The 25,758-nt window shown below is 49.9% G+C and overlaps 7 protein-coding genes across 7 annotated transcripts; 5 read left to right on the top strand and 2 right to left on the bottom strand.

Annotated features, from left to right (window-relative positions):
- Nucleotides 1–88: 88 nt before the first annotated feature.
- ASPVEDRAFT_45646 (ssDNA endodeoxyribonuclease RAD2) lies at nucleotides 89–3,951 on the top strand. The gene has a single exon (XM_040813347.1). The coding sequence runs from the start codon at nucleotides 186–188 to the stop codon at nucleotides 3,624–3,626; it is 3,441 nt and encodes a 1,146-aa protein (XP_040672003.1). The 5' UTR covers nucleotides 89–185; the 3' UTR covers nucleotides 3,627–3,951.
- Nucleotides 3,952–4,729: 778 nt separating this feature from the next.
- Nucleotides 4,730–5,971, top strand: ASPVEDRAFT_87551 (Eisosome component PIL1/LSP1 family protein; the record flags this gene model as incomplete). The annotated part of the gene is made up of 4 exons (XM_040818090.1): nucleotides 4,730–4,847; nucleotides 4,931–5,064; nucleotides 5,127–5,310; nucleotides 5,361–5,971. The coding sequence occupies 4 exons, from the start codon at nucleotides 4,730–4,732 to the stop codon at nucleotides 5,969–5,971; spliced, it is 1,047 nt and encodes a 348-aa protein (XP_040672002.1).
- A 2,905-nt stretch (nucleotides 5,972–8,876) lies between these two features.
- On the bottom strand, nucleotides 8,877–9,923 carry ASPVEDRAFT_45644 (bZIP transcription factor). Its single transcript, XM_040813345.1, has one exon. The coding sequence runs from the start codon at nucleotides 9,882–9,884 to the stop codon at nucleotides 9,363–9,365; it is 522 nt and encodes a 173-aa protein (XP_040672001.1). The 5' UTR covers nucleotides 9,885–9,923; the 3' UTR covers nucleotides 8,877–9,362.
- Nucleotides 9,924–14,147: 4,224 nt separating this feature from the next.
- ASPVEDRAFT_32551 (transcription factor domain-containing protein) lies at nucleotides 14,148–17,244 on the top strand (the record flags this gene model as incomplete). Its single annotated transcript, XM_040810616.1, has 6 exons — nucleotides 14,148–14,231; nucleotides 14,288–14,421; nucleotides 14,483–14,844; nucleotides 14,903–15,575; nucleotides 15,629–16,174; nucleotides 16,233–17,244. The coding sequence occupies 6 exons, from the start codon at nucleotides 14,148–14,150 to the stop codon at nucleotides 17,242–17,244; spliced, it is 2,811 nt and encodes a 936-aa protein (XP_040672000.1).
- Nucleotides 17,245–17,383: 139 nt separating this feature from the next.
- ASPVEDRAFT_315774 (uncharacterized protein) lies at nucleotides 17,384–18,841 on the top strand. The gene has a single exon (XM_040810502.1). It carries the CDS (start codon nucleotides 17,558–17,560, stop codon nucleotides 18,698–18,700), a length of 1,143 nt encoding a protein of 380 aa, XP_040671999.1. The 5' UTR covers nucleotides 17,384–17,557; the 3' UTR covers nucleotides 18,701–18,841.
- On the bottom strand, nucleotides 18,711–23,854 carry ASPVEDRAFT_200004 (kinetochore-microtubule binding complex subunit SPC105). Its single transcript, XM_040809302.1, has 5 exons — nucleotides 23,522–23,854; nucleotides 23,103–23,451; nucleotides 20,430–23,047; nucleotides 19,761–20,382; nucleotides 18,711–19,697 (listed from the first exon to the last, which is right to left on the bottom strand). The coding sequence occupies exons 1-5, from the start codon at nucleotides 23,762–23,764 to the stop codon at nucleotides 18,907–18,909; spliced, it is 4,623 nt and encodes a 1,540-aa protein (XP_040671998.1). The 5' UTR covers nucleotides 23,765–23,854; the 3' UTR covers nucleotides 18,711–18,906.
- A 270-nt stretch (nucleotides 23,855–24,124) lies between these two features.
- On the top strand, nucleotides 24,125–25,037 carry ASPVEDRAFT_32549 (40S ribosomal protein uS17; the record flags this gene model as incomplete). The annotated part of the gene is made up of 3 exons (XM_040810615.1): nucleotides 24,125–24,299; nucleotides 24,629–24,867; nucleotides 24,969–25,037. The coding sequence occupies 3 exons, from the start codon at nucleotides 24,125–24,127 to the stop codon at nucleotides 25,035–25,037; spliced, it is 483 nt and encodes a 160-aa protein (XP_040671997.1).
- Between the last annotated feature and the right edge of the window lie 721 nt (nucleotides 25,038–25,758).

Below are 25,758 nucleotides of genomic sequence, written 5' to 3'. Positions count from 1 at the left end.
CATTTTGCCCAATGTGGTAAAATTAACACGTGACTTCGCGGCTCTTCGTGTTCAGCTGTGGCAACGCGGGATCCTGTCGCTGACGACACTCGAACACCCTTCTCGCCGCGATCTGCCTGTTCTCTATGCCCTGGCATGTCTTCTAAATTTTGCGCGGATTGCTACTCTGCGCCTGCTAGGCTGCCATGGGTGTCCAAGGACTCTGGACTATTGTCCAACCTTGCGCTCGGCCCGTGAAACTCGAAACCCTCAACAGGAAGCGACTTGCTGTCGATGCGTCCATTTGGATCTATCAGTTTCTAAAAGCCGTGCGCGACAAGGAAGGAAATGCCCTCCGCAACTCACATATTGTTGGATTCTTTCGCCGAATATGTAAACTCCTGTACTTTGGAATCAAGCCCGTTTTTGTCTTTGACGGCGGCGCCCCCATCTTGAAGCGACAAACGATTGCGAATCGAAAGAAGAGACGCGAAGGTCGCAGGGAAGATGCCGTACAGACGGCAAGTAAGCTGCTTGCAGTGCAGCTGCAGCGTACTGCGGAGCAAGAGGTAGCCAAGCGCAAGAAACGGGGGAGGCAAACGGAGGAGGAGGCAGTTCCGGACAATCCGGTTTACGTGGAGGAGAATTTCATGGACGAGAGACAAAAACAGCAGTCTCGGACATTCAAGAAAAAGGATGCCTACCATTTACCCGATATGCAGGTCTCGCTTCAGGAAATGGGAGCGCCGAATGACCCGCGGATCATGTCACAAGAAGAACTCGAAGAGTACGCGCGACAGTTTCACCGCGGTGAAGACATCAATCTCTATGATTTCTCCAAGATAGATTTCGACAGCCCTTTCTTCCTCAGCCTACCGGCAACCGACCGTTACAACATCCTAAATGCTGCGAGGCTCAGGAGCCGGTTGCGTATGGGATACTCGAAGGAGCAGTTGGATAGTATGTTTCCTGATCGAATGGCCTTTTCGAAATTTCAAATTGAGCGCGTAAAGGAAAGAAATGATCTCACTCAACGCCTAATGAACATCAACGGCATGAACGATGATCTGGCATTCTACAACTCCGGTCAGCGCATAGCAGGAGAGCGTGGCAAGGAGTACGTGCTTGTTAAAGACAACTCGGTCGAAGGTGGTTGGGTATTAGGAGTTGTAGGTAATAAGGAAGGAAGTCAGCAAGAGAAGCCCATTGACGTCGACCAATACTTCCACCACGAGATCGTGCCAGAGGTCGAGGAGTCTTCCGACGAAGGGGGATTCGAGGATGTGCCCATCGAGGGCCTAAATCGTCTTCCTAAACTCCCATTCCTTCAGCCAGGCGTGCTTGATGATTCCTTGAGACACGGTATTGAGGACAAAGATGCAGATGCCGATTCTCTCTTTGTCCCAGACCACAACAGAGATGCTCAGCATAACCGTGCGATCATCCATGATATCTTCGACGATGCTGCACCAAGCGAAGATCAAGACCTTCAAAAGGCGATTGAGATGTCTCTGCAGCCCACCGATCATATCGAGCACGATAAGGACATGCCAGAAATACCAGTCAATCGCATTGCGTCTCCAACAGCATCAGCCAGTAAGACGGCAGTTGAACCTCTGGAGGAAAGCGATGACGAGTTAGACTTTGCAGCGGCATTAGCGCAATCGAAAAGGACTGAGAGGGCGCCTGCTAAAGATGCCCCAAGCCATTCTTTTGATGGGCCACTACCCTTTGAAACCCTGAAGCTGAAAAGACCTATTAATGTGAATACATCGGAGCAGCAAGAAGTCGAGCCGGACGCGGGTGGATTTGAAAAAGCGCCATCCAAGGCAGCCAAGGAAAACATTCAGCTACCCCCTTGGTTCTCTGGGCAGCAGCAGAACTCTGAATTTATTGCTGATCTACACGATACTGAGGCTTTGGAAAATTATCGCGACACGGCCATGACGCCAGATCATTTGTTTCTGAAGAACCATCGATCACCCAGTGTCATAGATGTCGATCAATTCCCTGAGAACAAAGTTATCGACCTTGACCCAGAACCCGCTACTGAAGCCGATACTGGGACGGTCCCGGCGCAAGTTACAGCGCCGGCACAAGTGAAAGAAATCCAAATATCTCCAAAGCCGCAAAGTATACCATCAGCGGATGATAGACCTTCAAATATTCTCGAACAAGAACCTGAGTCAGAAAAGGATGCCTATGAATGGGAAGCAACCGATGATGAGAAAGTCGATCGTTCCCCATCAGCCGAATTCGAAAACGTTATGATGCAGCCTGAAGAATGCGTCCACGACGATAATGGTGGGAAGACCGAGCGTTCTCCATCGCCGGAATTCGAAGACGTTGCAATGCAACCGAAGGAAGCGGTGCTCACTCCCTTGCTGCATGACCAGATCGAGCTCAACCAACCGATTGATATCGTTGAAGATGAAGGCTTCTCAGACCCAGAAGACGAAGAGCTCATGAGGCAGCTTGCGGCTGAGGGTGAGGAACATGTTCGGTTTGCCGCAACTCTGAACGCGACGTCACAAAACCAGAGCACCTTCGACTATGAGCAGGAGCTCAAACAGCTTCGCACCCAGCAAAAGAAGGACCGCAGGGACGCAGACGAGGTGACCCAGATCATGATCACAGAATGCCAGCAGCTGTTATCATTATTTGGAATACCGTATATCACAGCCCCAATGGAGGCAGAGGCGCAGTGCGCGGAGTTGGTTTCCTTGGGGCTTGTGGATGGCATTATCACAGACGATAGTGATATCTTCCTTTTTGGCGGCACCCGTGTTTACAAGAACATGTTCAACCAGAGCAAGTACGTTGAGTGCTACCTTACCACGGACCTAGAAAAGGAGTATGCTCTACATCGAAAGAAGCTGATCAGCTTCGCACATTTACTCGGAAGCGACTATACCGAGGGGATTCCTGGCATTGGCCCCGTGACAGCGCTGGAGATCCTGACAGAATTCGGCACTCTTGAGGAATTCGGTGACTGGTGGACCCAGGTGCAGACAGGAGTAGACGTGTCGAGCGGTAACCATGCGGCGTTCTACAAGAAATTCAGAAAGCAGGCGACGAAGATTTTCTTGCCACCCACATTTCCAGATACCCGGGTAGATACTGCTTATCTTGAGCCAGAAGCGGACAGGGATCCGTCGGCATTTCAATGGGGCATACCCGATCTACATGGAGTGCGAAACTTTCTAATGGCGACCATCGGTTGGAGTCAGGAAAGAACCGATGAAGTACTTGTGCCTGTCATTCGTGACATCAACCAGAGAGAACAGGTGGGAACTCAAAGCAACATCACAGGTTTCTTTAACGGTCCTCAAGGAGCGGGAGCATTTGCACCTCGAGTCCGGTCTGGCGGACAGAGCAGGATGGAGAAGGCGTTTAGCCGACTCCGACGAGAGGCTGAAGCTGGGTCAAACCCTAGTCAGGACCTGGACCATAATGATGTCGAAGCAAGCCCTGGGGGTTCTGCTAAAAACCGGGCTACCTCCAACGAGTCTCGTCAGAAGAGGAAGAGTAACAAGCGAGGGCGACCTGAACCGCGAGGGGCCCCAGAGAACGGGGAGGGCAGCGGCCAGAGTGGTGACGATACGACCGCCAAAAAAACTAGAGGCCGCAAGGCAGCAAAGACCTGATTATGAATAAGTAGAGGGCTCTCATACCCATACATGGTTATGTAATTAGTATTTGAAGTTGGTCACTTTTGGGGTTGATCCTAGTGTTGACCCACCGTTCGTCACGGTTACATGGAAGCCAAGTGTGCACTGTGCCACTCCACGAGCCGGATGACTGGGCTGCGGATCGATCGCCCACTACGGATGCAAGATAGATTGCATTCTAATTAAGCTTAGTCTATATATCACATTTGAGATGCAGATTCAGTGATATTGAGGAATGTGCAGCATTCTTCCGTCCCACGTTCCCGTTCGGATAATACGACTCGACATCTAACCCAAACAAGGCCTCATCAAGCCCAATTCATGCTTTGTAGATAATAAAAAGAAGAGCTACTAAACGAGCGTGTCCTGATTCCATGATTCCCTCGTGAACAAATGATCTCACCTGGTTTTCACAGCTCAACCCCTTAAAGTTGCGTCCAGCCAGCTCCATGACATCAGAGCGGACCCGATGACGTCGCGGAAATTGCTTCCTTGCAGTTCCACATTCCCAGTGCTTAAAAGCTGTCGTCCAGCTGTTCCCCTTGTCAGATCGCTCGGGATCCTCTTGAACGGAAGTAAATCATCTAATCCACCAGTCACGACGTGTTTCTGATTATCAGCGGCTCCAATTGCTCCAGATCTCTTGTCCGTCAACATTTTCTCTGCTCTTCCAGCCCTTGCAGACTTCTGCAGGCCTCCTATTTCCCCAGCCTCGTGACTTCCAGATCGGGTTTAGCTCCCAGTCGAGTCTCGACGTCACTGACTCTCCTCCTCCATCCACTCCCGGTCTTTCTCCCTGAATTTGATTCCCTCAAGGGAAAGGATTTACCAGGCGTCATCAATTCAATCGCTTCATCTTTTTCAATTCTTTTACTTGCATCTCCGGTTGCAGTTTGTCCTTCCGCCGAGTCCCGGTGAAGCCTCCTGATAACACGTCACTTCTGCGCAAAGAGGCTTGAAGGAACTCTATTCCTCCAATCACTCACACAACCCCCTCCTTCTCTCTTTCATAGTCCGCCTTTATTTCATCCTTCACCAGTCATCCTTTGCAGTCGAGTTTCAATTCGGACTACCTCACAATGCATCGTACATACTCTATGCGCCAGTCGCGTCTGCCGACCGCCTCGCAGATCGAAACTCCCCCACCACCACTCTCCTCAACGAAGACGAACAGATGGATGGGCAAAGGTGGTTTTGGTACGTTATGCTTTTTACACCCACCCCAACGTCAAGGCGTTTATGTAAATATCACCATTGGACTAACCGTACTCATTCTCTAGGCCACGCCTTCCGCAAAAATGCTGCCGGCGCTTTCGGGCCCGACCTAGCGCGCAAGCTCTCCCAGCTCGTCAAGATGGAAAAGAACGTCATGCGCAGCATGGAGTTGGTCTCCAAGGAGCGCATGGAAACAGCGGTATGCATTTCCATTTACTTAGGAGGGTAACCTCAATCAATGCTAACACGTAGTTTTTCTAGCAACAACTCTCCATCTGGGGTGAGAACTGCGATGAAGATGTTTCGGACATCACGGATAAGCTCGGAGTCTTGCTCTACGAAGTTGGAGAACTCGAAGATATGTATGTCGACCGCTACGACCAATACCGAGTTACCATAAAGAGCATCCGCAACATTGAGGCATCCGTGCAGCCCAGCCGTGACCGTATGTCTATCCCCAATAGCCTTTCGTCATGAGACTAACATTCTCCTCAGGCAAGCAAAAGATTACCGACGAAATCGCGAAGCTGAAGTACAAGGATCCTAACTCCCCTCGTATTGTCGTCCTAGAACAGGAACTTGTCCGCGCCGAAGCCGAGTCCCTCGTCGCCGAGGCTCAACTCTCCAACATTACTCGTGAGAAGCTTAAGGCAGCGTTCCAGTACCAGTTCGATGCTCTGCGCGAGCACTGTGAGAAGGTTGCCATGATTGCCGGCTACGGCAAACACCTTCTCGATCTCATCGATGACACCCCAGTCACCCCCGGTGAGACCCGCCAGGCATACGACGGCTATGATGCCAGCAAGGCCATCATTCAGGACTGCGAGGATGCCCTTGCAAACTGGGTCACCTCCAAGGCTACAGTCAAGTCAAGCTTGTCTCAACGTTCGCGTACACTGTCTCAGCGCCACCGGGAGAACGTCGCCAAGGGTCGTGAAAACGGTGTTGACCTATCGACTCAGGACCAGCCCTTGAGGGGTGACCGGGACTCATGGGTTGCCGCTGAGCAGCACCACAGCTACCACAACGGTGTAGAGGACGGCGAGGACGTCGGTAGCGATATCGGAGATATCCGTGGCCGCGAAGAAGAGCCCGTTTCCGTCTAAACGGAGTAATTTGAAACAATTTGGAGCGTCAAAAGAGACCAGCAAACGATACCTTGGTTAAAAACCCTTTGCGCTCTTGGATTCCCCTAATGCTACTGTACGAAATGACCTTTTGCTCCTTTCCTTGTTCGATATCTTAGGATTTCGGACCCGACGTTGGTGCTGGTGTTTTTATCCTTATTTTGATTACTCGTTCTACTTACCCCATAAGTTTCTATAATACTTTGACTTATTTATTCCTCTGGCAAATGCACGAACCGAGACGAAGTGGTATCAGTAATTTGACTGTGATTTCGGACCCAGCTGGTTGGTTTGTGTGTGCCTGAGCTGGGCAGGTTAGCGGTGCAGCGCGGTGGGATATCATGGGATGAGAAGCATTGTCAAGGGTTCTGATTTATTTAATTATTACTTAGTGAAACCTAATGAATGTAATATTATTTGAGATTATGGATTTAGTCAATCGAGTAGTGTGTATCAATCTAGCTCTTGATGAGCCACTTCACTTAATATCCCACACCTGCGTTGTAGATGTAAAATAATTGTTATTGCCCTTTTTCACTTTGTATCCCCTTCTCACAACTGGAGTGCCTGTAGTAGCGTAGTAGGCTGTTCGAGGCGAGTGCCGCTGCAATTTCAGCACGCTGCTGTTGAGCCAACTCCCACTTTACAAGCTCTACAGGCACAGTAAATAAAGAGGTCCCGTTGTCTAGATAGGTACTATTGAGGCCTAACCGATATGGTCCGGTGGTGGCCAAACCGCATAAGCTTCAGTCACCTACCGTTGGCTCAAAATGTCAGCCGATGGTTGGCACAAGATACATGGCGTGCAAGCAGTCTTTCTCCCTTCGTCAGTTTAAGGTTTAGAGTTAATCGCGCTGCATTTTAATTGGGCTTCTGACGTTTCTGCCGTGAGTCAGCTTGTGCGGGCTGCTTACTACTACTGCCGTAGTCCCTTGCGCACAGACTAGACAGAACATTAGCTAGGACGAACAGCCGGAATCATAAGGCACGGTATTCGTATTGCTTTAGTTGATGCTGCTGTTTATAACTAGCTGTGTCATGAATAGCCTTCGCTTGTTAACATAATCGATAGATTGCATAACATGTTGAGGATAGCTGGCTAGCCACCAGCCTTGCAGGGGTTTTTGTGTGTAGCGGTCTAGCGCCTCTTGTCATAACATTGCCCAGTTCTTGAGAAGATCAGCACGCAGTTGGGGCGTAGTAGCGTATGAAGTACAGCCATATTGTCCTTCTCAATATTGTCTGGTAACTTGCGGTGGATACGCATGTTTTGGGGTTCGCGAAATTGTGAGGTATGAATATCTCGGGGAATAACGGTATGTGGTGGTGGAGGCGGGTTCCACGGTACAGATATTCGCAACAAATATGTACCAGAATACGGTCCTCCTCCTGCGGAAGGAGTAACCGCTATTAAACGGCCTTGGTCGGCTGGAGAGGCGGTCTGCAGGTATTAGAAACAAAGTCAGCTTGATCAAATGGGCAGCCTTATTATTGTTGGAAACACAGTATCTCGACTTATCCGCGGTTGACTTATCCCTATTATGTGCTTCACATCTGATTAGTAACGATAATCCATGGGCACACAGCAAGTTAATCTGGTACTTCCTATTAAATCGCTGGATAATTCGCCTTTCACATGTATTATCCACTTTTGTAAGTTCCAGGGTGCTGGCTAAGGTCCGCATCCACAGTAGGTTGATAAGAACTTCCACCACGACTTCGGGTATATTAAGCCTCAAAATCCTGGGCAGTATCCCTAACACGAGTTACTTATAGGTATCGGGAGACATATGTACCTAGATCAATCAAGTTGATACATCCCTAATGTTGTTGGAGTGTGTCAATTTAGCATATTTTTCCTTCAAAAGTGCAAGGAAATTGCCCAACGGAAGACAAATAACCGAACCACCCTTGGCAACTAAACCGGGAGCTATCATTTCTTATCATGAAACGTCAATCAGCTGAGGGAGGCCTGATAAATTGAGAGGTCAAATCAGGCAACCTCTAAGCGGACGACATCGATATCAGGTACGTACGTGGAAGAGTAGAGTCGAAGCCTAGAATAAATATTCTTAGGTTAGTGCATAAGAATCGCCAATGTCAACATGTGTTGTATTCAGAGGTGGACAGGATGAAAAAATGAGAGATAATCACAGAATTCACACATGTTGACTAAAGTCAAGACGAAACGGGACATACCGATATGATTATGGAGGGATCTAAGCAGGACACCAATGGAAGAGAGATGAATATCGTTGACTCAGAGAAACAGATACATTGGGCATCCTGGCGTCAGAGCGTCAATCGTAGGGAGAGGAATCCTGACAGCATAGCACGTCAGTCAGCGAGGAAAGCATGTCGGGTGCTTCTGGGCTTCGAGGACAGGAGAACCAATGGAGGCTGGCGAGATCTGGTCGGCTCAATTGCAGCCGCCGGAAAGGTACAGTCGATGGAAAGAGACGTGCGTAGCGTCGGAGAGCGAGCGAGTCAGCTGAAAAGAGTTGGCGTTGTTGTGGAAGAGACAGACTCGGGACTTCCACGCGATTGCCGGATTCGGCCTCCCATAAGCATCAACCAGGATCATTGATCATTTTGATCAACCACGATCACGGCGGCTGATCTCCATTGCTTCATCTACGCCGTCGATTCCGTCATTGTCCTCAACTGGCAGCCAAGCGTGCTTTTCCATCGATATCTCTCATTGTTAGCCCCGATGGCGCAATGGATGACCCAGTCTTGGCAAGCTATGCAATGTGCTGCTGAGTCTCCTGTATGCCTAGCTCAATGCATGCATGACTCTTGAACTCTCGAAATAATACCCCTTGATGATGCGATACAGTCTTCTGGGTCAAGCTGTGTCTACGGTGTACATGTGAGGAATACTGTGCATTATCAACGAATCAATCAAGTCGGGAATTGTTCTGTAGATTGCTGCTTTATCAACCCAAAAACGTAGCCCAGCCAAAAACTCCGAAAGCAGCTTATATACGACACAAATGAAAGAGATGAGGGCCGGCTCCTGGCCATAACGGATCGTATCCCCATTTCCCTTAGCCTCTAACCCCTATCAACATGGCAACACAGCAACGACACCCTGCAACAGATCCCAGTAGATGTTTAACAAGTGAACGAATCGAGCATAACACAGCACAACTGTAGAAGATAGCACAAAACAGAAAGGTCATTACATCGTCAGATCGCTCCACCTCCATATAGATGGCTCGTGGAGCCGAATGTGAACTGAAGGAGTTCCGAATGATTCCAAGAAAACAAAAATCGCAATCCCAGGTATGAAGTAAACAGAACAGGAAACGGCCACAACCAAAACAAGCTAACGACACAAATAAAGCACTAAACTTCATTTTAATGCCTAGTTATCTGTGCCGACGCCCTTCTTTTTTGGCTGAATATGTTTTTGCCCGCTTCCGGCCACGGTGGTACTTTGGTGGCCCATTGACTCTGATGGAGGCGGCATGCGAGTAGATGTTGCTTCGTGTTTCTCAGTCAAGAGGTTCTTGAGCCATCGGTTCTCCATTTCAAGCTGGGCAACTCGCGCCTCAAGTGAGGCGTTTTTCTCGGTTGTCTCTCTGACAGTGCGCTCGAGCACTTGTTCGCGCTGCTTCTTCTTCATGCGAAATCGGGCGCTTGCAGCAGTGTTACGGCGTCGTCGGTCCTCCTCGGCAGCCCGACGAGAATGCTCTTCATTTCCGAGAGCAGAAGCGATATGGTCTCCTGAGATCTGAGTACTGTACTTGCTGTTGCCGATTTGGCCATTTGGAGGTGAAATCGAGGATGACACGTCCGAAGGTGTCATGGCACCCGGCGCATGTCCTATCTCATCAGGCCCATATGAGATTGGAGGGTAGAGAGGATAGGCCGAGTGTGAAAGCATGTGGTCGGGTACAGAATAGTTGATGGTCTTATCGCCGGCTGTTGAGGAGTGTGTAAGTAAGCAATATCGATGAAAAACAAGAACGACTCGAAAGGCAAGCAGAATGAGGAGAGTAAGACAAGAAGGAAGGGAATTATCGTTATCATAAAAAGGGCAGGATTATAAAAAAGGAACATTGCAACCCCAGAGGGACCTGGGGATGAGCAATGGAGCATGAGCCAGGATATGGAAGCTTGGTGAGGGTCCGGCAATGACAGGCCGCCGACGATGTCATAAATGTGATCGATTGCGTGCTTGCATCGCCTTTACCAAAGTGGGATATTGGAAAAAGAACAAAAAAAGGGAACAATCAGACGGTAATAAAAAGAAAATAAAATAAACCAAAATAAACGGTAATGGTTGGTTCTTGCAGGGAAATTGGGGGGAATTAAACCACGTTTCCAACCAAGTGACACTCAAAAACACGGAGAGTTCACAACGCCCGGGCCAGGGCAGGCCCGAGGGGAAACTGGAACAGGGTCGAAATAGCAAGCAGCCAAGCACACAGCAAACACCCAGGGGCTTGTTCCCCAGAAAAGGGACGCACAGCTCCTGGGATGTAACCCGAGAAATCGCGGCGGCAGTAGCTCTTGCACCATCGGACGTTGGATGAGCAAAGAATGCAAGGGAAACGAACCAGGCAGCATAAAAATGGCGCAAAGAATGCAATATGCGGCGTCATTCGAGCTCAGACTTACCATGATACGGATATCCTCGCACATCGATCGGGCTATGGTCGTCCTCGAGGCTCTCATACGAACTGACGGACAAGCCGCCCATTCCCTCGGTTGGATCGTAGGTCATGTTTAGGTTTGGGATATGAGATAAGCCAGCAGCGTCCGTGTCCAGAGAATAGTGTCGACTCTTAGCAACGGCCGGGTCGTGGCGAGAGAGGAGGAAGTTGAAATTTTCAAGTTTCTCCAGGCTTGAGGCCGTCTGACGAGCGATTTGTTCATCTGACATATTGCCTGCAGGTGGTTTTTTAATAAGGCGCCTGCTTCTCCCGGGCTCTGTTCGACCTCCGCTTTTTTTTTTTTTAATCGCGGGACCCGGAGATTTGATTTGATTGGAATAGAGGATTTGGCAAAGAAGGATTGATTTACCAGCTGTGCACCCAAAATGCTTGGGTGGCTTGTCTTGGGGCGAGGAGGAATGGGGAATCGATGGTGACAGAACCACGCAAATGTCGCCAGCCGATCAGCTGGGGCAGGGGCACAGAGTGAACCTGGGATTGACCAGAAACTCAAACCTTGCCAGGGCAGAATGGAATTGGACGAGTTGGCTCAAAGATATCTGTTCAGAAACTGCTGGAGAGCATCCCATTCGCATAGCGCGGAATGAGCAGCCACGTACGCACGAGCACGAGAAGCGGATGCGAACCAAAGCCTGGACCAGCGTGGCCAACTTAGGAGGGAGTCGCTGGTTACAGAAAGATATTTCCAGCAAAAAGACCGTGTATTTGCGAGGAGAGTTGACCCAAGACGGGAGGGCACGCAGTTGGGAGGCACAGCACCGCAGCCGATCGTCTCACGCCTTCCTGCTAGTTGATGATCTGATATAATGGAGAAATGTCGTGATCGCCCGCTCTCATTCGTCGGTTCCCACTCCAGGTTGGACGTTGGCAGTGTGCTGTGGCAGGCGGTCAGCGGGAGGCTTGGGGGAGAAAGAGACGTGCAGGGAACAAGACTGGCTTGTTGCTGTATTAATATTGATATCTGGAGTGCGAGGATCTCGTGGATCTCGATGCTTGATAAACACTACATCAGGGGAGGAAAAGGAGACCTGCGACAGGGACGGCGAAAGACCGTACTGAAATCGCGTTACCACCCGCCCTTTGATACAGTACCAGCATCATACAGATACTTGGCCTGTTGTAACAAACATCAGTAGGGGTAAATTGGTATCATTTGTGTAAAAGTACGGTGACCCGTGAATACGAAGTCACATATACAACTCAATACCCTGTGACCCCGTCCTTTTGGCAACGGTCCCTTCGTTTCATTTTCTGCGCAAATCACAGCACTTAAAACGCGCGTTAAGCTGCCACTCTGGACGAGCCCACTGTGGAATTCAGTCGGACGGCATGCTTTCCTTTTCGAAGCTTCGCTTCCCCGCCCGACTCGGTGGCTTGCCAAGTTGCCTCGGTGCGGAAGTATAATCAAAAATAGTACGGAGTACTTTTGACGATGCTGCCCTCGCCATACCGGATCCCAAGCCTAGCATGCCGGACAAGGTCTGAATAGTGAATAGCCTTGTAAGGTGCAACAGGCACATGTCTTTGTCTGGCGCTGGTTCGGGCCCAGAAACTGAATCATGGCTCGTCCCGGCCGAGTCCATTCAGGAGTCAGGATTCAGGAAACAAGGCTCCCGCAAACCCCATCCCCAGATTCGACGCGTGCATCGTGCATAAGGAGACTATCATTATTAATAGGCGCTGAGCCCTTGGATCTTCGGATTATCCCGCCCTCCAAACTCTCGGAGAAATAATACTACTGTTGTCTCAGTCCGTGTCTTTGGCGAATTCGTCCGTAGTTTGTACCCACCCACACTCTTCATCCCGTTCCGTGATGTCAATTCAGGACAACTACGACATTCTCCGCGTGCTTGACTGGCTACTCCATGCAAGATAGTCCATCCTACGACGGACTTAGATTGCTCAACGGCCAATGCTCCTGGATCCTCCGCTCACTGCCGGTGTCGTCATTAGCTCAAAGACGGAAACTAAAACTGCTCAAGACTCAAAGTGGAATGTCGAGTTACGTACTCGGAAAACGAGATCATTGCCCTACCTTGGTTTCGCGTACTGGCTGAGACTGGCTTCCTTCCATCGTGGCTCACCAGTTCCTTTACCATGACTGGCATGACGTGGGAATAAGACGCTTTCATTCAAGAGGAGCAGAATGAAAAGAAGTGCGGAGATGAGACTCGCACTAGTGATTGTCTTGACAGAATTTAAAATCACGCGAACTGTTCACCTAGAGTGTCTTATTATTTCTTGTAAGCCAAAAGATCGATTACATATAAATCATCCGTGCGTCAGTGCTGCGGCGAGAGAAGAGAGAGCACGAAGCAACGTGGCTCGCAAGATGATCGGATCCCACAAGTAATGTGGGTAGCCGAAGCAAGGGGCATCATGAGCATCCATCCCCCACGAGCTTCTTCGGTAGATCTATACCTATCCCTCAGCACATCTTTCGTCCTGGCACCAAGACTTGGCCTAGGTGTCCAATGCGCTCGGAAACTCGTTTGGTAGCTTCAGTTGAGGTTTATAACCCGTTGTTACCGAAAGAAATAGCCAGTCTGATAGAATTCTCCGAACGCTGTTGAGATTTCATCATCCTCGTTGTCATAATGGTTCCCCACGAAGCATGGGTACGGCACAAGCTTGTCGAACCTGGGGTAAAACAAGCGGTCAAGACCCAAGCAGCCAAGCGTTCCGGCGCGACTGGCACGGACAACAAGGACCGAGTCTGGACTCAGAACCTGGTCCTGAAGTGATGGGCGGTTGGTTCGGGGTGGATTTTCTCTCGGCGTGGAGCTCTCGGAGTCGGACTGTGGTCGAAGCAGAGCAAGAAGCTCACTGCAATATCAGATCAAGAAGACATTCTGATTCGGTGCAGGCCGTTTTTCTTCTCGGAGATAAACTCAATCTCCAGATAGTTTCTCGACAGATCTTGCTGACAGTCCGCACTGACAGCTGGAAGACCAATGACTGGCGGCGCGTTGGATGCCGACATCCGAATTCTGCGGAGGCACAATTACTAATCGGCGTCCTCCGCCACAATTCGCATCTCCAACCGCTTGTTCGCTTGACTGATTTCAAAATCTCTTTCTTGTCACGCCATTCCTTCATCGTGACTTGCGAGTAGCGGCTTTTTCGCGTGCAGAACTGCGCAGAAGGACCCATCAGAGCCGTGTGGCGCAGTGGTCCACCTGTTTCGACTGCGATCTTGTCCGCCTCACCGAACAGGAGCCTCTCCTCATCCGAATCCTGGAGGCGCCAATTTCGGGCCGGGTTGAGAGCTTGGAATCGGAGGCCGTTGAAATTTGAACAGACACCATTGGTTAATTCAATTCTGCGGCTTCCCTCTCCCAAAACGACCACACACGGCGCCCTCAGGCACTGCGCAAGTTGGCTTATGATACCATCTACCTCGTCTCTATTTTAGATGTGGAGTTATGCAACAATCATTACTGGATGATAGTGTAACGCCTCTCCGCAGAATGCAGGATCATAAACCTGTTGTGCTCGAGACTGCAAGATACGGCAATAGCCATGATTCTAGATTCCGACGACGTAAACCACTGGTAAGCAGACCTCCTTGTCTGTTTTGCAAGGCACTATAGTAAACATTTTTCATTAGGCCTGTGAAATGTGTTACAAAAGGAAGATCAAGTGCGAATTCGATGATTCCAGCCAAACTTGTACTCAATGTATACGCCGTAATTTGAACTGCAAGGCTCTCCCGGGGAAAGGGAAGAGAGATAGCAATAAAAGGTATTTGCCCCGGACTGAAGTTTTTTCTATACTGTTCTGCTGGGTACTAAAGCTAGAGTAGATCTCGCTATGTGAAGACTCTAGAAGAGCGCCTGAAAAGGACCGAGTCTTTGCTCAGGGCTGCCGGGATATTGATTGATACAGCAGATTTCGGCGATCTCGGTGACGCTTCACAGTCCGACGCTGACTCTGATAGTGCTATGGAGGATGAAAATGATACCCCAAGACTTCATCAGGATTTTGGCAGGCACGATATGGAATCGGGGGCTGTACCACAACCCCACAATGCGTCTGCTGTGAAAGATTTACCCACATCATTCGATTCCGATATATCACCCAAAATCTACGAGCGCAGGCGCCCGACAGGGGAGAAAAGTGGGCCGCCAGTCTACAAAGCCGACAGGGGAAACTCGCTGTATTATGGTATGCCTGCTACCGACTAATTTATTGCTTGAAAGTTTGTTGTTGACCCTGCATGCAGGACGGTCCACACCCCTTTCAATCTTGACTCGGGAAGGAGTTGAGTGGATTAAAAGCAGATCTGGCGAAGCCAATTCCCTCAATTCATTACTCTCAAACTCCAAGTTCGACAGTCCATGGGCCCACTGGCGGCCCGATGTATTCTACGACGTCTTCTCTTCAAAGGTTTTCAAACCATTACCACCGCGGGCGGAAGTGTTTTCTCTCCTACGAGACTATTTTGAAACCGTTAACCTTATCTTCCCTTTATACCATGAGGACACTTTCATGCAACTCGTCGAGTGGCAGTACACCCAGCAGACATGCGATGATGCCGCTCGGTGGGCTAGCATCAACATCATCCTCGCCCTAGCCTACGAATACCGTTTCTCAAATAGCCAGAAGTCAGAAAAGGATAGGGAGAAAGCATGGCTTTATTACAAGAACGCTCTCTCCGTATTCCCCGAGCTGGTACTACGACGAACAGACTTGCTGAGCGTGCAGGCCCTCCTGGGCATGGCACTGTTTCTTCGAGGAAACTCTGGCTCTCAGTCCACAGTACCCATTGTCACTGCAGCTATACGATCTTCACACCGGATGGGGCTTCATCGTGAGATTTCGAGGCCTCACCTATCGCGATGTGAACAGCAGCAGAGAAGGAATGTGTTCTGGATTGCTTACATCCTTGATCAAAGGTAAGATACTTCCGTTGCTTGCCATTCTCTGGTTAATCGTTTCCTCGGTACAGCATATCTATCCGGTTAGGCAACGCGCCGACACAGCACTTTGATGATTTTGATGTTGAATTTCCATCCGACGAAATCGTTGGCGGGCTCAAGATGGCGGACGATAAGGCATTTTTCCCCCAAATATGCCGCATTGCCGTCCTCAGAAGTCAAATATACAGCCAATGCTATTCGGCAAGGGCTCTGGAGAATAAATCTACAGCCTATATCTGCGAAACTATCCACAAGCTACATAGTGATCTCCAAGATTGGAAAAACAACAGCAAGTTTGACTCCTTGTTCAAACAAAGAGGTGCTGGAGAGGACTTTCTGGCTGGCTTTGCTTCTGCGGGGCTTTTCTTACTTTATTACAACTCCTTGATTATGATCCATCGATTACCGCTGTTGATCAATTTTGTCTACCAGTCACGCGCGGGCACCATACCAGATCTTGAAATCAGGATGATAATGAACCAGTCGTCCTCCTCGGCTGCGGTTTGCGTCCAAGCGGCGCGAGACACTCTGAAACTGGTGAATAACTTGCCGTGGGGGGATATCGCATGGATATGGTGAGATGCCTGCACATCCAAAAATCGAAATGGACATTTTGCTAACCCCATGTTTTAGGTCTCTATTATACTACGTCTTTTTAGCTGTGATGACTATATTCGCCAACATCCTTCGGAATAGTCAGCAACCAACTGCCAAAGACGATCTTCAGTCTCTAAACATGGCCGCGACGTTTTTCGCTACACTCGTTCCCGCCGATGGACCCTGTAACTATGCGAGGTTTATGACTCGCATGAGCACGACATTTGAGCGCATTGCCCGGGTTGTTTTGGAACGAGAGCAAAAAACAGTCAAACCTGGTCCAGATTCAAAGAGCAAACTCCCCAAACCCGGCGCGGGCCCGCATCCAGCTTCACAACAATCCTCTACCTCCGCACCCAACACCCTCCCCACATCAACAACCGCCGTCAACATACCTAACCTCGAGGGTTTGCCTCCAATAAATTCAAGCGGCTACGTTGTCCGCGAAAGCCCCACACCCAGTAGCCCGCGCCCTGGGCCTACGAATATGAACAAGTCATTATCCGACAATCCTCCCTCCAATCCTATCCGAATACCCAGAGAAGATCCGCAACACCCCTCAAATCGAAACATAAACCACTACCAACCGCAACTAACCCCCTTTCCAGTGTCGACCATGAATATGAACATGAATACAAATATTGACATGGCTTTTCCGCTTCCGGCCTTGGAAGAAACAACGTTCAACTTCTCGCAGCCAGAGCTATGGCAGATTCCGCTCACGGCAGACTGGGAGTTTGGATTTGGAGGTCATTTTTTGAGCAATATGTTCGGCCATCCCGGGAATATCAGTTCCAGTGGTAGCATCGGTGTTACCCAGGGACAGAATTATCTTTTCCAGGGCGATGGTGACGGAAATGTTACCGGCCCAGCCCCTACTACTGCTGCTGCTACTGTGCCTGTGCCTCCGGTTCCCATGATGGATGGCACAGAGGCGGTGAGGTATGAATATGGGAATGGGAACGGTAATGTTGGTCACGAAGGAGCGTCCAATACTCACCCGCCGACAATGTGGATGGATAGAAATTTTGGTGGTAACACATACTAACAGATGGCTTCATGGTTTGATGAATATGCTACTCTATCAAATATAATAAATACTTACGAACACAATTCACATTCCGGAACCTTAATCTCTTTTTCCTTCCCTCTATGTCCACAGCTGCGTCTTGCAACGGCTAGCTCCCCAAAACCAAGGAACATTGTTGCAAGCCTGACAGACTTAAACTTCTCACCATGATTCTCTGTTCCATGGTCAGGCACATTCCCTCGGCCAGGTATCACGTGTAAAGCTTCCTCTCTATTGATATTACGTCGATACTCGCTCAAGCCATTTCCCTTCATCATCCATCCGCTGCACTATGGGCTGGCCTGTCTCTTCATTAAAATTCCCTCGGCTTTGGGGTCTGAAAAGCCCACCTGCTTCCCCCCGACAACCCTCCCGGTTGGAAATACTGCCGCCAGAACTTCTGCTGTGCATTAAAGACTGTCTGGAGAAGCCTGATATTGTTTGCTTAAGCTTGTGCAGCCACCATCTACTTGATGTTATTGGCAAACGATGCCTGTCCCTGACTGATGGGGACAATCAACTAAAACCAGCAATCCTAATGAGAGTAGACCGTGATCTGCCACATCTATTTTACTGCCCCTACTGCACGAAGCTACATCGGATTAAAGACATCCCACATCCAACATTGCGTTCAAAAAAGATCCGTCGCCCCTGTCCGGATATGGGGTTACCATTCTCACGCGGGCTGTATATACCTGAGAATCTCTGGACGTTCTTAGGCGGCCGGTTTTCACCAATGCTATATGCTTTCCGACACTGTCATTTAGCGGCCGTGATGAAGAATCACTATCATGGGTATCGTCATACACCGCAGGGCCTTACGGTTAAGTGGTTGTCATATATGGCAGTCGAGAATTCAGTGCTAGACCGAGCAATTACTACACTATTATCTGTGGAAGGGCGGGTCTGCTCGCTAGAGCAAAATTGTTCGACACTAGTCCTCCAAACACAGCAGTGGGTACTGTTCCATGATACACCTGGGATCCAAGATATATTCAAAAGGTTGGGCTGGGTGTTCATTTGTCGCCATAAAGAAATGGGAAGCTTGAATGTCAGCGAAGTTTGCGACGTTTGTTCGACCATTCCAAGCTGGCATGCTTATGAACCTGAGTATTTATGCTGTCCAAGATGTAGAAATGAGTCCCAAATTAAAATCCGGGATTGTGGAACAGATGGAACGGCGGTTGTAATCACAAAGTGGCTGGATATGGGTGCTGGCTTGGACATCAACGATCCGAAGTGGCAACAAAAGATAACTTGTGATATCTCGGGATGTGGTTGGGAAACGAAAGGCTCGGGGGATCTTTCTCGGTTGTTCCGGGATGCTGCAGACCCTGCACAGCGAGATAATACTGATCCAACAGACCGCAATCAGGCCTACTTGGTACGGAGACAGCGCCGCCGTCACTTCTTACCTGGATGTTCCCAAAATTAGCAGGCCATTTACGCTCGTCCAAACCTTAGTATAATGGGAGAAGTTGCAATTTCATGTGATTTGGTATCTGGATTCAGAAAATAAAGAGCAAACCATAGCATAGTCGTAACCGCTTAGCAACACAACCTGGAACTCCCGCTCAATAATCGCGAGGTGAAAAAATAGACAACAATAAAAAGATAATCAAAGGAACAAGCATAACCAGATTAAAACACCTTGCCGGAAAGCATTTGAACCGCCTTGCTCCATACGCCGTTGCCGAGTTTGGCGCCAGATTTGTTATGTCCTCTCAGTTCCTTGCTAAGGATACTGCGCATCTCCTTCTCAGACAAGCCAGTGCTGTTATCTGTTCCAAAGCCGTAGATCTTGCTGGCGAGCACCTCGGTCTGGATGTCCAGGGTGCCAATATCGCTCTCATCTTCGCTCTCCGGAATACGCGTCGTCACAGCAAAGTCGACATCGATTCTGCTCTTGTTTATGTTCGGGTGCGACTTGGCGGTGGCAGAGTCAGAGGAAATAACGGTTCCAAGCAAAGTACATCTTGCCCTGAGGGAGGAGTTTTCCTTGTTGTCAGCAAGTTGGAGGTTAGTCACGCCGTGAAACCCGAGCATACGGGCTTCCTCCTCCACGTTTGATGCCAGATCCCAAGCCTCTGATATGAAGCGCAAAAGTTGCTTTGGTGTAATTTTTGACTGGTTGACCCGGGCGACGTGAGCCTGGAGGGATTTGAGAATGAGTAATGAGATGGGAGAGATCCGGTGTGCCCGTGCGTTCGACTTCATCCCGTTACCAGGGCAGTAACTCAGTTCAATCGGTGTATCGGATTTCGGATTGGGCAAAGAATCCTTGTTGCTGTCAATATGTAACAACCCCGGGTAAAACTTCAATTGGAGTTGATCTTGGTAAGACATGGTCACCACCGGACCTGCCTCCGATTCCGTAGAAGATGCGGAACTGATAGACCATCCGGTCTGTTGCTCAATGCGGTGAACGGAGTCTATTATCCAGGTTAGCATTACAATCAACAACACAAACAAGGTAGATATTTGGTAGAACATACCTTTCAGTTCACGAATCTCCTTGGCGCTCCATCCACGGCATTCCTCCTTTACCCTCTCCGCTTCTTGGATTTGGGCGCTAAACTCCGCCTTCAGCTCTGCACCTGTTTCAATGGTAGCTGTCTTGTCTTGGACTTCGGTTTGTAGTTCTTGAAGTAGCTTCTTCTTGGACTCAATCTCCTCCTCTACGTCCGTGAGCTTGCCCCGTGCAGCCCAGAGTTCATCTTGGTCGCAATTCTCTAGTTCATCGGCCAACTGCTGAAGGTGCGTAGCTTCTTGCCCAAGCGATGAATGTTTGGCGGACAGCGCAGGAACTGAATCACTGAGAAGCGCTTCATGTTTGGACAGGAGCTTGTCGTCCCCTTTCATTTCCTCCAAGTGCCGATCCAGGCCCTCCTTCAGACCTTCAAGAAGCTTCATGCGCCACTCGTACCAAGTAGCTTTGCTCAACAGCCTGGTATGAGTTTTTACGTTCCGGAATTGGTTATCCATCAACGACCGGATATCAGGCGCTGCAGTCATATACTCTCGGAATAGAGGCGGGTTGTCGGCATATGTCTCGTCCTCGATAGATCGAATTATCTGTCTGCCTTCGGAAATATAAGATTTCAACTCGCGGCAAGACTAAGGATCGTTAGTAAGGGACTCCTTGATACAATATGGCCACTTACATGCTGATACAACTCCAACATTGGCACGGTACAAAAGCCAGCAGCCACACATTCGTCGAAGTTAGAAGCACTAGACTTCCCATTGCCCTCAAGAGACAATCTAGCCGTCCTTTTGCTAATGCTATCCGGTGCGGTGGTGTGCCGTCTCTTAGTGGTCGTAAGCTCCATGAAATGGATGTTCGTCATATTCAAGAAGTCCTGCAGCTGAATTGACTCGAACTCTGGTTCCATACTCTCAGCTAAACCTTCCTCAGTCCCAACATTATCAGCTTGAGGCGAGGAGCTCGGCTGGTGAGGATCCAGAATAGACACACCCCTTGGCTCATGATTGGGTGTCGTGCTGGCCTTGGTGGGTGATACTTCCAGCGCCTTACGGGCCGGTGAACGAGCTGCGCGGCCGACTGTCTCTTCTTTAGTTGGCGGAGGCGGAAGCTTCACGCTTTTAACAGGGCTCATATCCTCGCGACGTCTCAGCCGCTTCGGGGTGTTCTCCGCCTCGTCTTCATCTTCCAAGTCCAACTCTGCCGGGCGCTTGCCGAGAAGTCCTCGTGCAGCTCCAACATGAAGACTCTTGCGGCCACGAACCTTATTCTTCTTCGGTGTGAGGCCTGAAATCATATCTCTTAGGCTTGCAGTGGGATCCTGATTATTGGGAGGCTGAATATGACCGTCCTCTCGGATCTCTTCTTCCTCCCGTTCTCGGTCAACCTCCTCTTGGAGTTTGATAGGATCTTCAAAGCGAACCCCCTGCGGTACTTTGTCCTGCGGAACAAAATCCCCGGCCTCTTCACCAATCGATCGTCGTTTGTCAAGCATGGCTGCGACTTTTGGAGACCCGAGCCCTTCTTTGTCAATCCCAAGGCCAGACGAACGCCTCGAGCCTGGGGGTCGAAGGACAAATAAAGGAGCAGATTCACCTGACGCATTATTACCAAAAAGGCTTTTACGGCCAGGGGATTTCCTTTGGCTGTCGGAAACCTGAAGTTCAGGCTGGAAAAGCTTCTTGGGCGATGCGCTGCGAGGACCCGCACTCCGCGTTTGCGGGGTCTCTCCGGGAGTGGAGGGCTGGCCTTCCACTGTCAACTGAGCTGTGGGAGCTGAAGCATTTTTGCTTGGTGACTCTTGTGGTGTCATTGATTTTGGTGTCGTTGGCGTCGTACGGCCTGTGCTCTGCCTTGTACGTCTCGACCTGACGCTAGCCAGGCTAGGGCTACCACTTTCTGAGGCGACAGCAGCTACGTGGAAAGCCGCAGGCGACTTTGCTGGAGACTTAGATGGCGATTTAGATGGTGACTTGGAGGGCGATTTATTCGGGGATGCTCGAACCGTTTCCTGGAAAGGAGAGCTTCCTTGCTGCGAGTCTACCTTGTCTGGGCTCGCGGCATCCGGTGTCAATATTTTCCCCATGGCCGCAGTGAAATCCATGCCTGCCGTCTGGTCTCCGTCAACAGATTCAGTTTGCTCCTGGATAGGCGGAAGTATACCCCCTACCGCCCCCGTCATCTCCATATCGTCGTCTTCCATTTCGTCTTCCGCAGCATCCCATTCAGAGTCTGGTTGTCTCTGGTTCAGAGTGGCATTGTTTTCATCAACATTTTGAACGCCAGTTCCTTTATTTAGAACCCCGCCGACAACAGAGGTAAATTCCATTGTCATCTCCTCGTCATTTTCCGCCACGCTATCAGCGCCTATAGACTTCGCAGGAGAAACAGGCTGAGCGATACCTCCCACAACGTTGGTGAGCTCCATAGTTTGTTCCTCGTAGTTCGTCCGCCCGCCAATTGACTGACGCTGGCCTATGGAGCGACGGTTGTTGGGAACGATGCCGCCAATGGCATTCGTTACGTCCATACTCATATCCTCATCGCCATCATCACTTGCCGTTTCTGTGAATCTACCGTCTAAAGGCTTTGAAGGGTCGACATTCTCCTGGTCGTGCCGGGCACTGAGGTCATCCCAATCGAAGCTTTGCCTCTGTCCCTTCTTAATCCAAGGCTGGAACGCGCCAGTAATTTCTTGGTCAGCAATCTCCATAGAGACTTCCTCGTCGTTCTCGTTGTCGATGCTCCTAGTTCCTGCCTCTCGAGCAGCTTGTCGCAAGGCTTCGTTCAGACGATCCGTCCCGGTCGCTGACTCGGATCCATCTGTTTGGGTAGTCACCCCAGAATGGCCGGACATATCCTCCATACTCATCGCAGTGCTTTCCCCATCAAAGCCGGAGCCTGATAAACTATCATCATCGTCCTCATCGTCATCATCCCTAGCAATGGAATGCAGACCAGTGTCATCACTATTTTCACTTCCACTGAAGGGGCTTGAAAACTCCTGGGAGGATCCTATCCCATCATAGCCACCTCCCAAAGGTCGATTCCTTAGATGTTCTAGGTCTGGGTATTGCACCGGCGAGAAAGCGATATCGGACTCTGCGTCAATTTCAGGCGAGCTTGATGGGTCACTTTGTTTAGGCGTCGGTGCAGGCTGCTGGTTCTGCGCATTTGCTAATGAAGATGCGCGTCGAGTAGAGTTCGAAGTAGACGAAGAAGTCGAGTCGTCAGGTATTTCCACGACGTTCCATGTATGCAATGTCGCCTCTGGTGCAAAGGATACACGACGGTTGGCTTGAGATCAGTTAGTAAGCCGCAGTGAGGTCTCAGAAACAAACTGGTAACGCACCCATTGACTTCCGCCGAGCTTCCCTGTGCTCCAATGCCGCTTTTCTCTCACGTGCGCGTCTCTCCTTCTCCTCCTGTTCCCTTGCAGCGGCCATTTCATCACGGATAGTAGAAGCGTTAAAAGTATCAAACGGATTCGTTTGATACTTAGGATTAGCAGATGATTTCTGGGCTGGGGTATCAAAATCGATCAGAAGTCCCTTTTGGGTTGAGCTGTTGGTGTTGTCTTTTTCGCTTGCTTCACGGGACGGTGTTTTTCTGCGCGTTTCTTCAAAGGTAGGAATGTTTCGGACTGGCGAAACGGGGGCTGTTGGTTTGAGGATTGACTTTAAAGGTACTACTGCAGCAGACTATACAGAGATGAGTGACATTAGCTTCACAGAGGCAGCATGGTATTGCGGGGTTGAGTGAGATAATCACCTTGCGTCGGTTTCCATTCGAGGCTTGAAGTGCATCCAAACCCCCAGGTCCCAAACTTTTGCTACGGGACTTCTTGTCCTTTCCCGCTGTCGCTTGTTGACCAGGCAGTGGCCGTCCAGCGTCGATATCCGTTGTCGCATTCTCCTTATCCCCTCCAGATGTCAACCTCGACCGGGGTACATGAGCGATAGAGCGACGAGATCGGGGACGGGCTGAACCCGCGGTGTCACCTCTGGACGCCATTGAGTAAGATACCGCTCATGGACGAGCCCAGCAGGACAGGGGATTTCCGTTAATCTAGAATGTATTGCAATGAAGCCGCGATCATCCCCGTACAAGGCGCGCGTCACCCCGGCGGGTAGTCATGTGATGTCGAAAAGTAAACAAATACAGGCTTACATAACAGCCCTAGCCGATCCGCAGGGGCTTCCGTAACAGGACTAGCGCCGCCACCGCACAACTTTCACACTGAATATCCACCATCGCTAAATTTGTCTTCCTCAAAATCGACGTCGACAACCGAATCAATCCGACAACCCCCTCCGCGACGACTCTCCCACCCAGCTCGACCTTGTTTCCTCGTCGGACTGAATTATCGCAAAAATGGCGACCGAGTTGACCGTCCAGTCGGAGCGTGCGTTCCAGAAGCAGCCTCACATCTTCCTCAACCCCAAGACCAAGGCGAAGAGCAAGAAGGTCGGCCAGGCTCGACGATGGTACAAGGACGTTGGTCTTGGGTTCCGTACCCCCAAGGCCGCCATTGAGGGCAGCTACATCGGTATGCACGACCTACTATGAGTTTTTTTATCGGTTCAAGATTGCGATATAGTGGGTGGACAGTGGTTTTCTTTCTCGGAGCCTGGAGATGAGAATACGCGCGGACAGTAAGGAGGAAATGTCAACGTACATTTGTTCGATATGAGGGCGCCCGGGTGATTGAGATAATTTTCATCTAGACTTGGAATTTCCGGGGTAGCAGCACGGTTCTACCGCTTCTCAATCTCGAAATCTCAGTTCTCAGGCTCCGGGGAAGAATACTCAGACACGCTCTTGCTACGCTCTTGATCGATGAAACTGAGTATCGGATTACTGACCTCAATACTACAGACAAGAAGTGCCCCTTCACTGGTCTCGTTTCCATCCGTGGTCGTATCCTTACCGGCCGTGTCGTCTCCACCAAGATGCACCGTACCATCGTCATCCGCCGTGAATACCTCCACTACGTCCCCAAGTACAACCGTTACGAGAAGAGACACAAGAACCTCGCTGCCCACGTCTCTCCCGCTTTCCGTGTTGAGGAAGGTGACTGGGTCACCGTTGGCCAGTGCCGTCCCATCAGCAAGACTGTACGTGGCCACTCCCTTGAAACCATCGCACCTGAATCTCCCATCTTCGAATCTGATTTTATGTACAAATTTTTTCTCTAACATTTTTTTCCGGCCTACAGGTCCGTTTCAACACCCTCCGTGTTCTGCCCCGCACTGGCAAGGCCGTCAAGGCTTTCAGCAAGTTCTAAGCGTGTCGACGAGGAAGCGGTGTTCTCGAGAGAAAATTCAATCCAGGGAAACGGCGCGGCGCGAATGGATTCGAGCGGAACAGTTTGATGGGGTGTTGGGATTGTTTCACGATTTCATGTCCCAGTACCCTTGTGAAGGATATATCCAATGAAAAAAAATTTGATCTGTTCTTCTTTTACAATTAGAACTATGCCGTATAGCATAAGCATACTAGGGAAACGGGATTTACGTGCTTCATCATTTGGGAATGGGACTTTTACGAATAGGGTGTGCGTCTGCATATTGAATTTGGATTGTAGAGGTCCTTCCGAGTGTTAAAAAAACTGCAACCCGTCGATTATGCCCCACGCGACAAGATGCAGCTCGAGACGAGACAACTCAAAATCGTCACAAAGTAATAAGCTACAAGTTGACAAGTAAAATACACCACCTCTTTTTCGTTTTTGCTGCGCGTGAAGCCACCACAACAAATCCAGAGACCGTCCACGGTCATTGCACTCATCCAAAATTGGCTACTCAAGCGAAGACCTAACCCATGCTCTTTCACTAGCAAACAGGTCACTGGTCATCTGCTCTCGTTCCAGTATCACCCCGTCAAATAGATCGAGTTCCTCATCATCCAGGTGTTCCTCAGAGCTATCGGCCATATCAATCATAAAACTAGCATTCATGCGCTGGGTTACGAGTGTTTCCTCAAATTCGACGATAGAGGCGCTTCTC

Source organism: Aspergillus versicolor, assembly GCF_001890125.1.
Source record: "Aspergillus versicolor CBS 583.65 unplaced genomic scaffold ASPVEscaffold_10, whole genome shotgun sequence".
In the NCBI taxonomy this organism is placed as follows: Eukaryota; Fungi; Ascomycota; class Eurotiomycetes; order Eurotiales; family Aspergillaceae; genus Aspergillus; species Aspergillus versicolor.
The sequence above is the reverse complement of the archived record's forward strand: the minus strand, read 5'-3'. Positions and strand labels throughout refer to the sequence as shown.

Excerpts from the sequence above, each read along its gene's own strand:
- ASPVEDRAFT_45644 (XM_040813345.1), bottom strand. The coding sequence starts at position 9,884 with ATGCTTTCACACTCGGCCTATCCTCTCTACCCTCCAATCTCATATGGG.
- ASPVEDRAFT_45646 (XM_040813347.1), top strand. The coding sequence starts at position 186 with ATGGGTGTCCAAGGACTCTGGACTATTGTCCAACCTTGCGCTCGGCCC.
- ASPVEDRAFT_315774 (XM_040810502.1), top strand. The coding sequence starts at position 17,558 with ATGGGCTGGCCTGTCTCTTCATTAAAATTCCCTCGGCTTTGGGGTCTG.
- ASPVEDRAFT_200004 (XM_040809302.1), bottom strand. The coding sequence starts at position 23,764 with ATGGCGTCCAGAGGTGACACCGCGGGTTCAGCCCGTCCCCGATCTCGT. Across the intron at positions 23,452-23,521 it reads CGAATGGAAACCGACGCAAG|TCTGCTGCAGTAGTACCTTT; the intron begins GTGATTATCTCA and ends ATCTCTGTATAG. Across the intron at positions 20,383-20,429 it reads TGTTGGAGTTGTATCAGCAT|TCTTGCCGCGAGTTGAAATC; the intron begins GTAAGTGGCCAT and ends AACGATCCTTAG.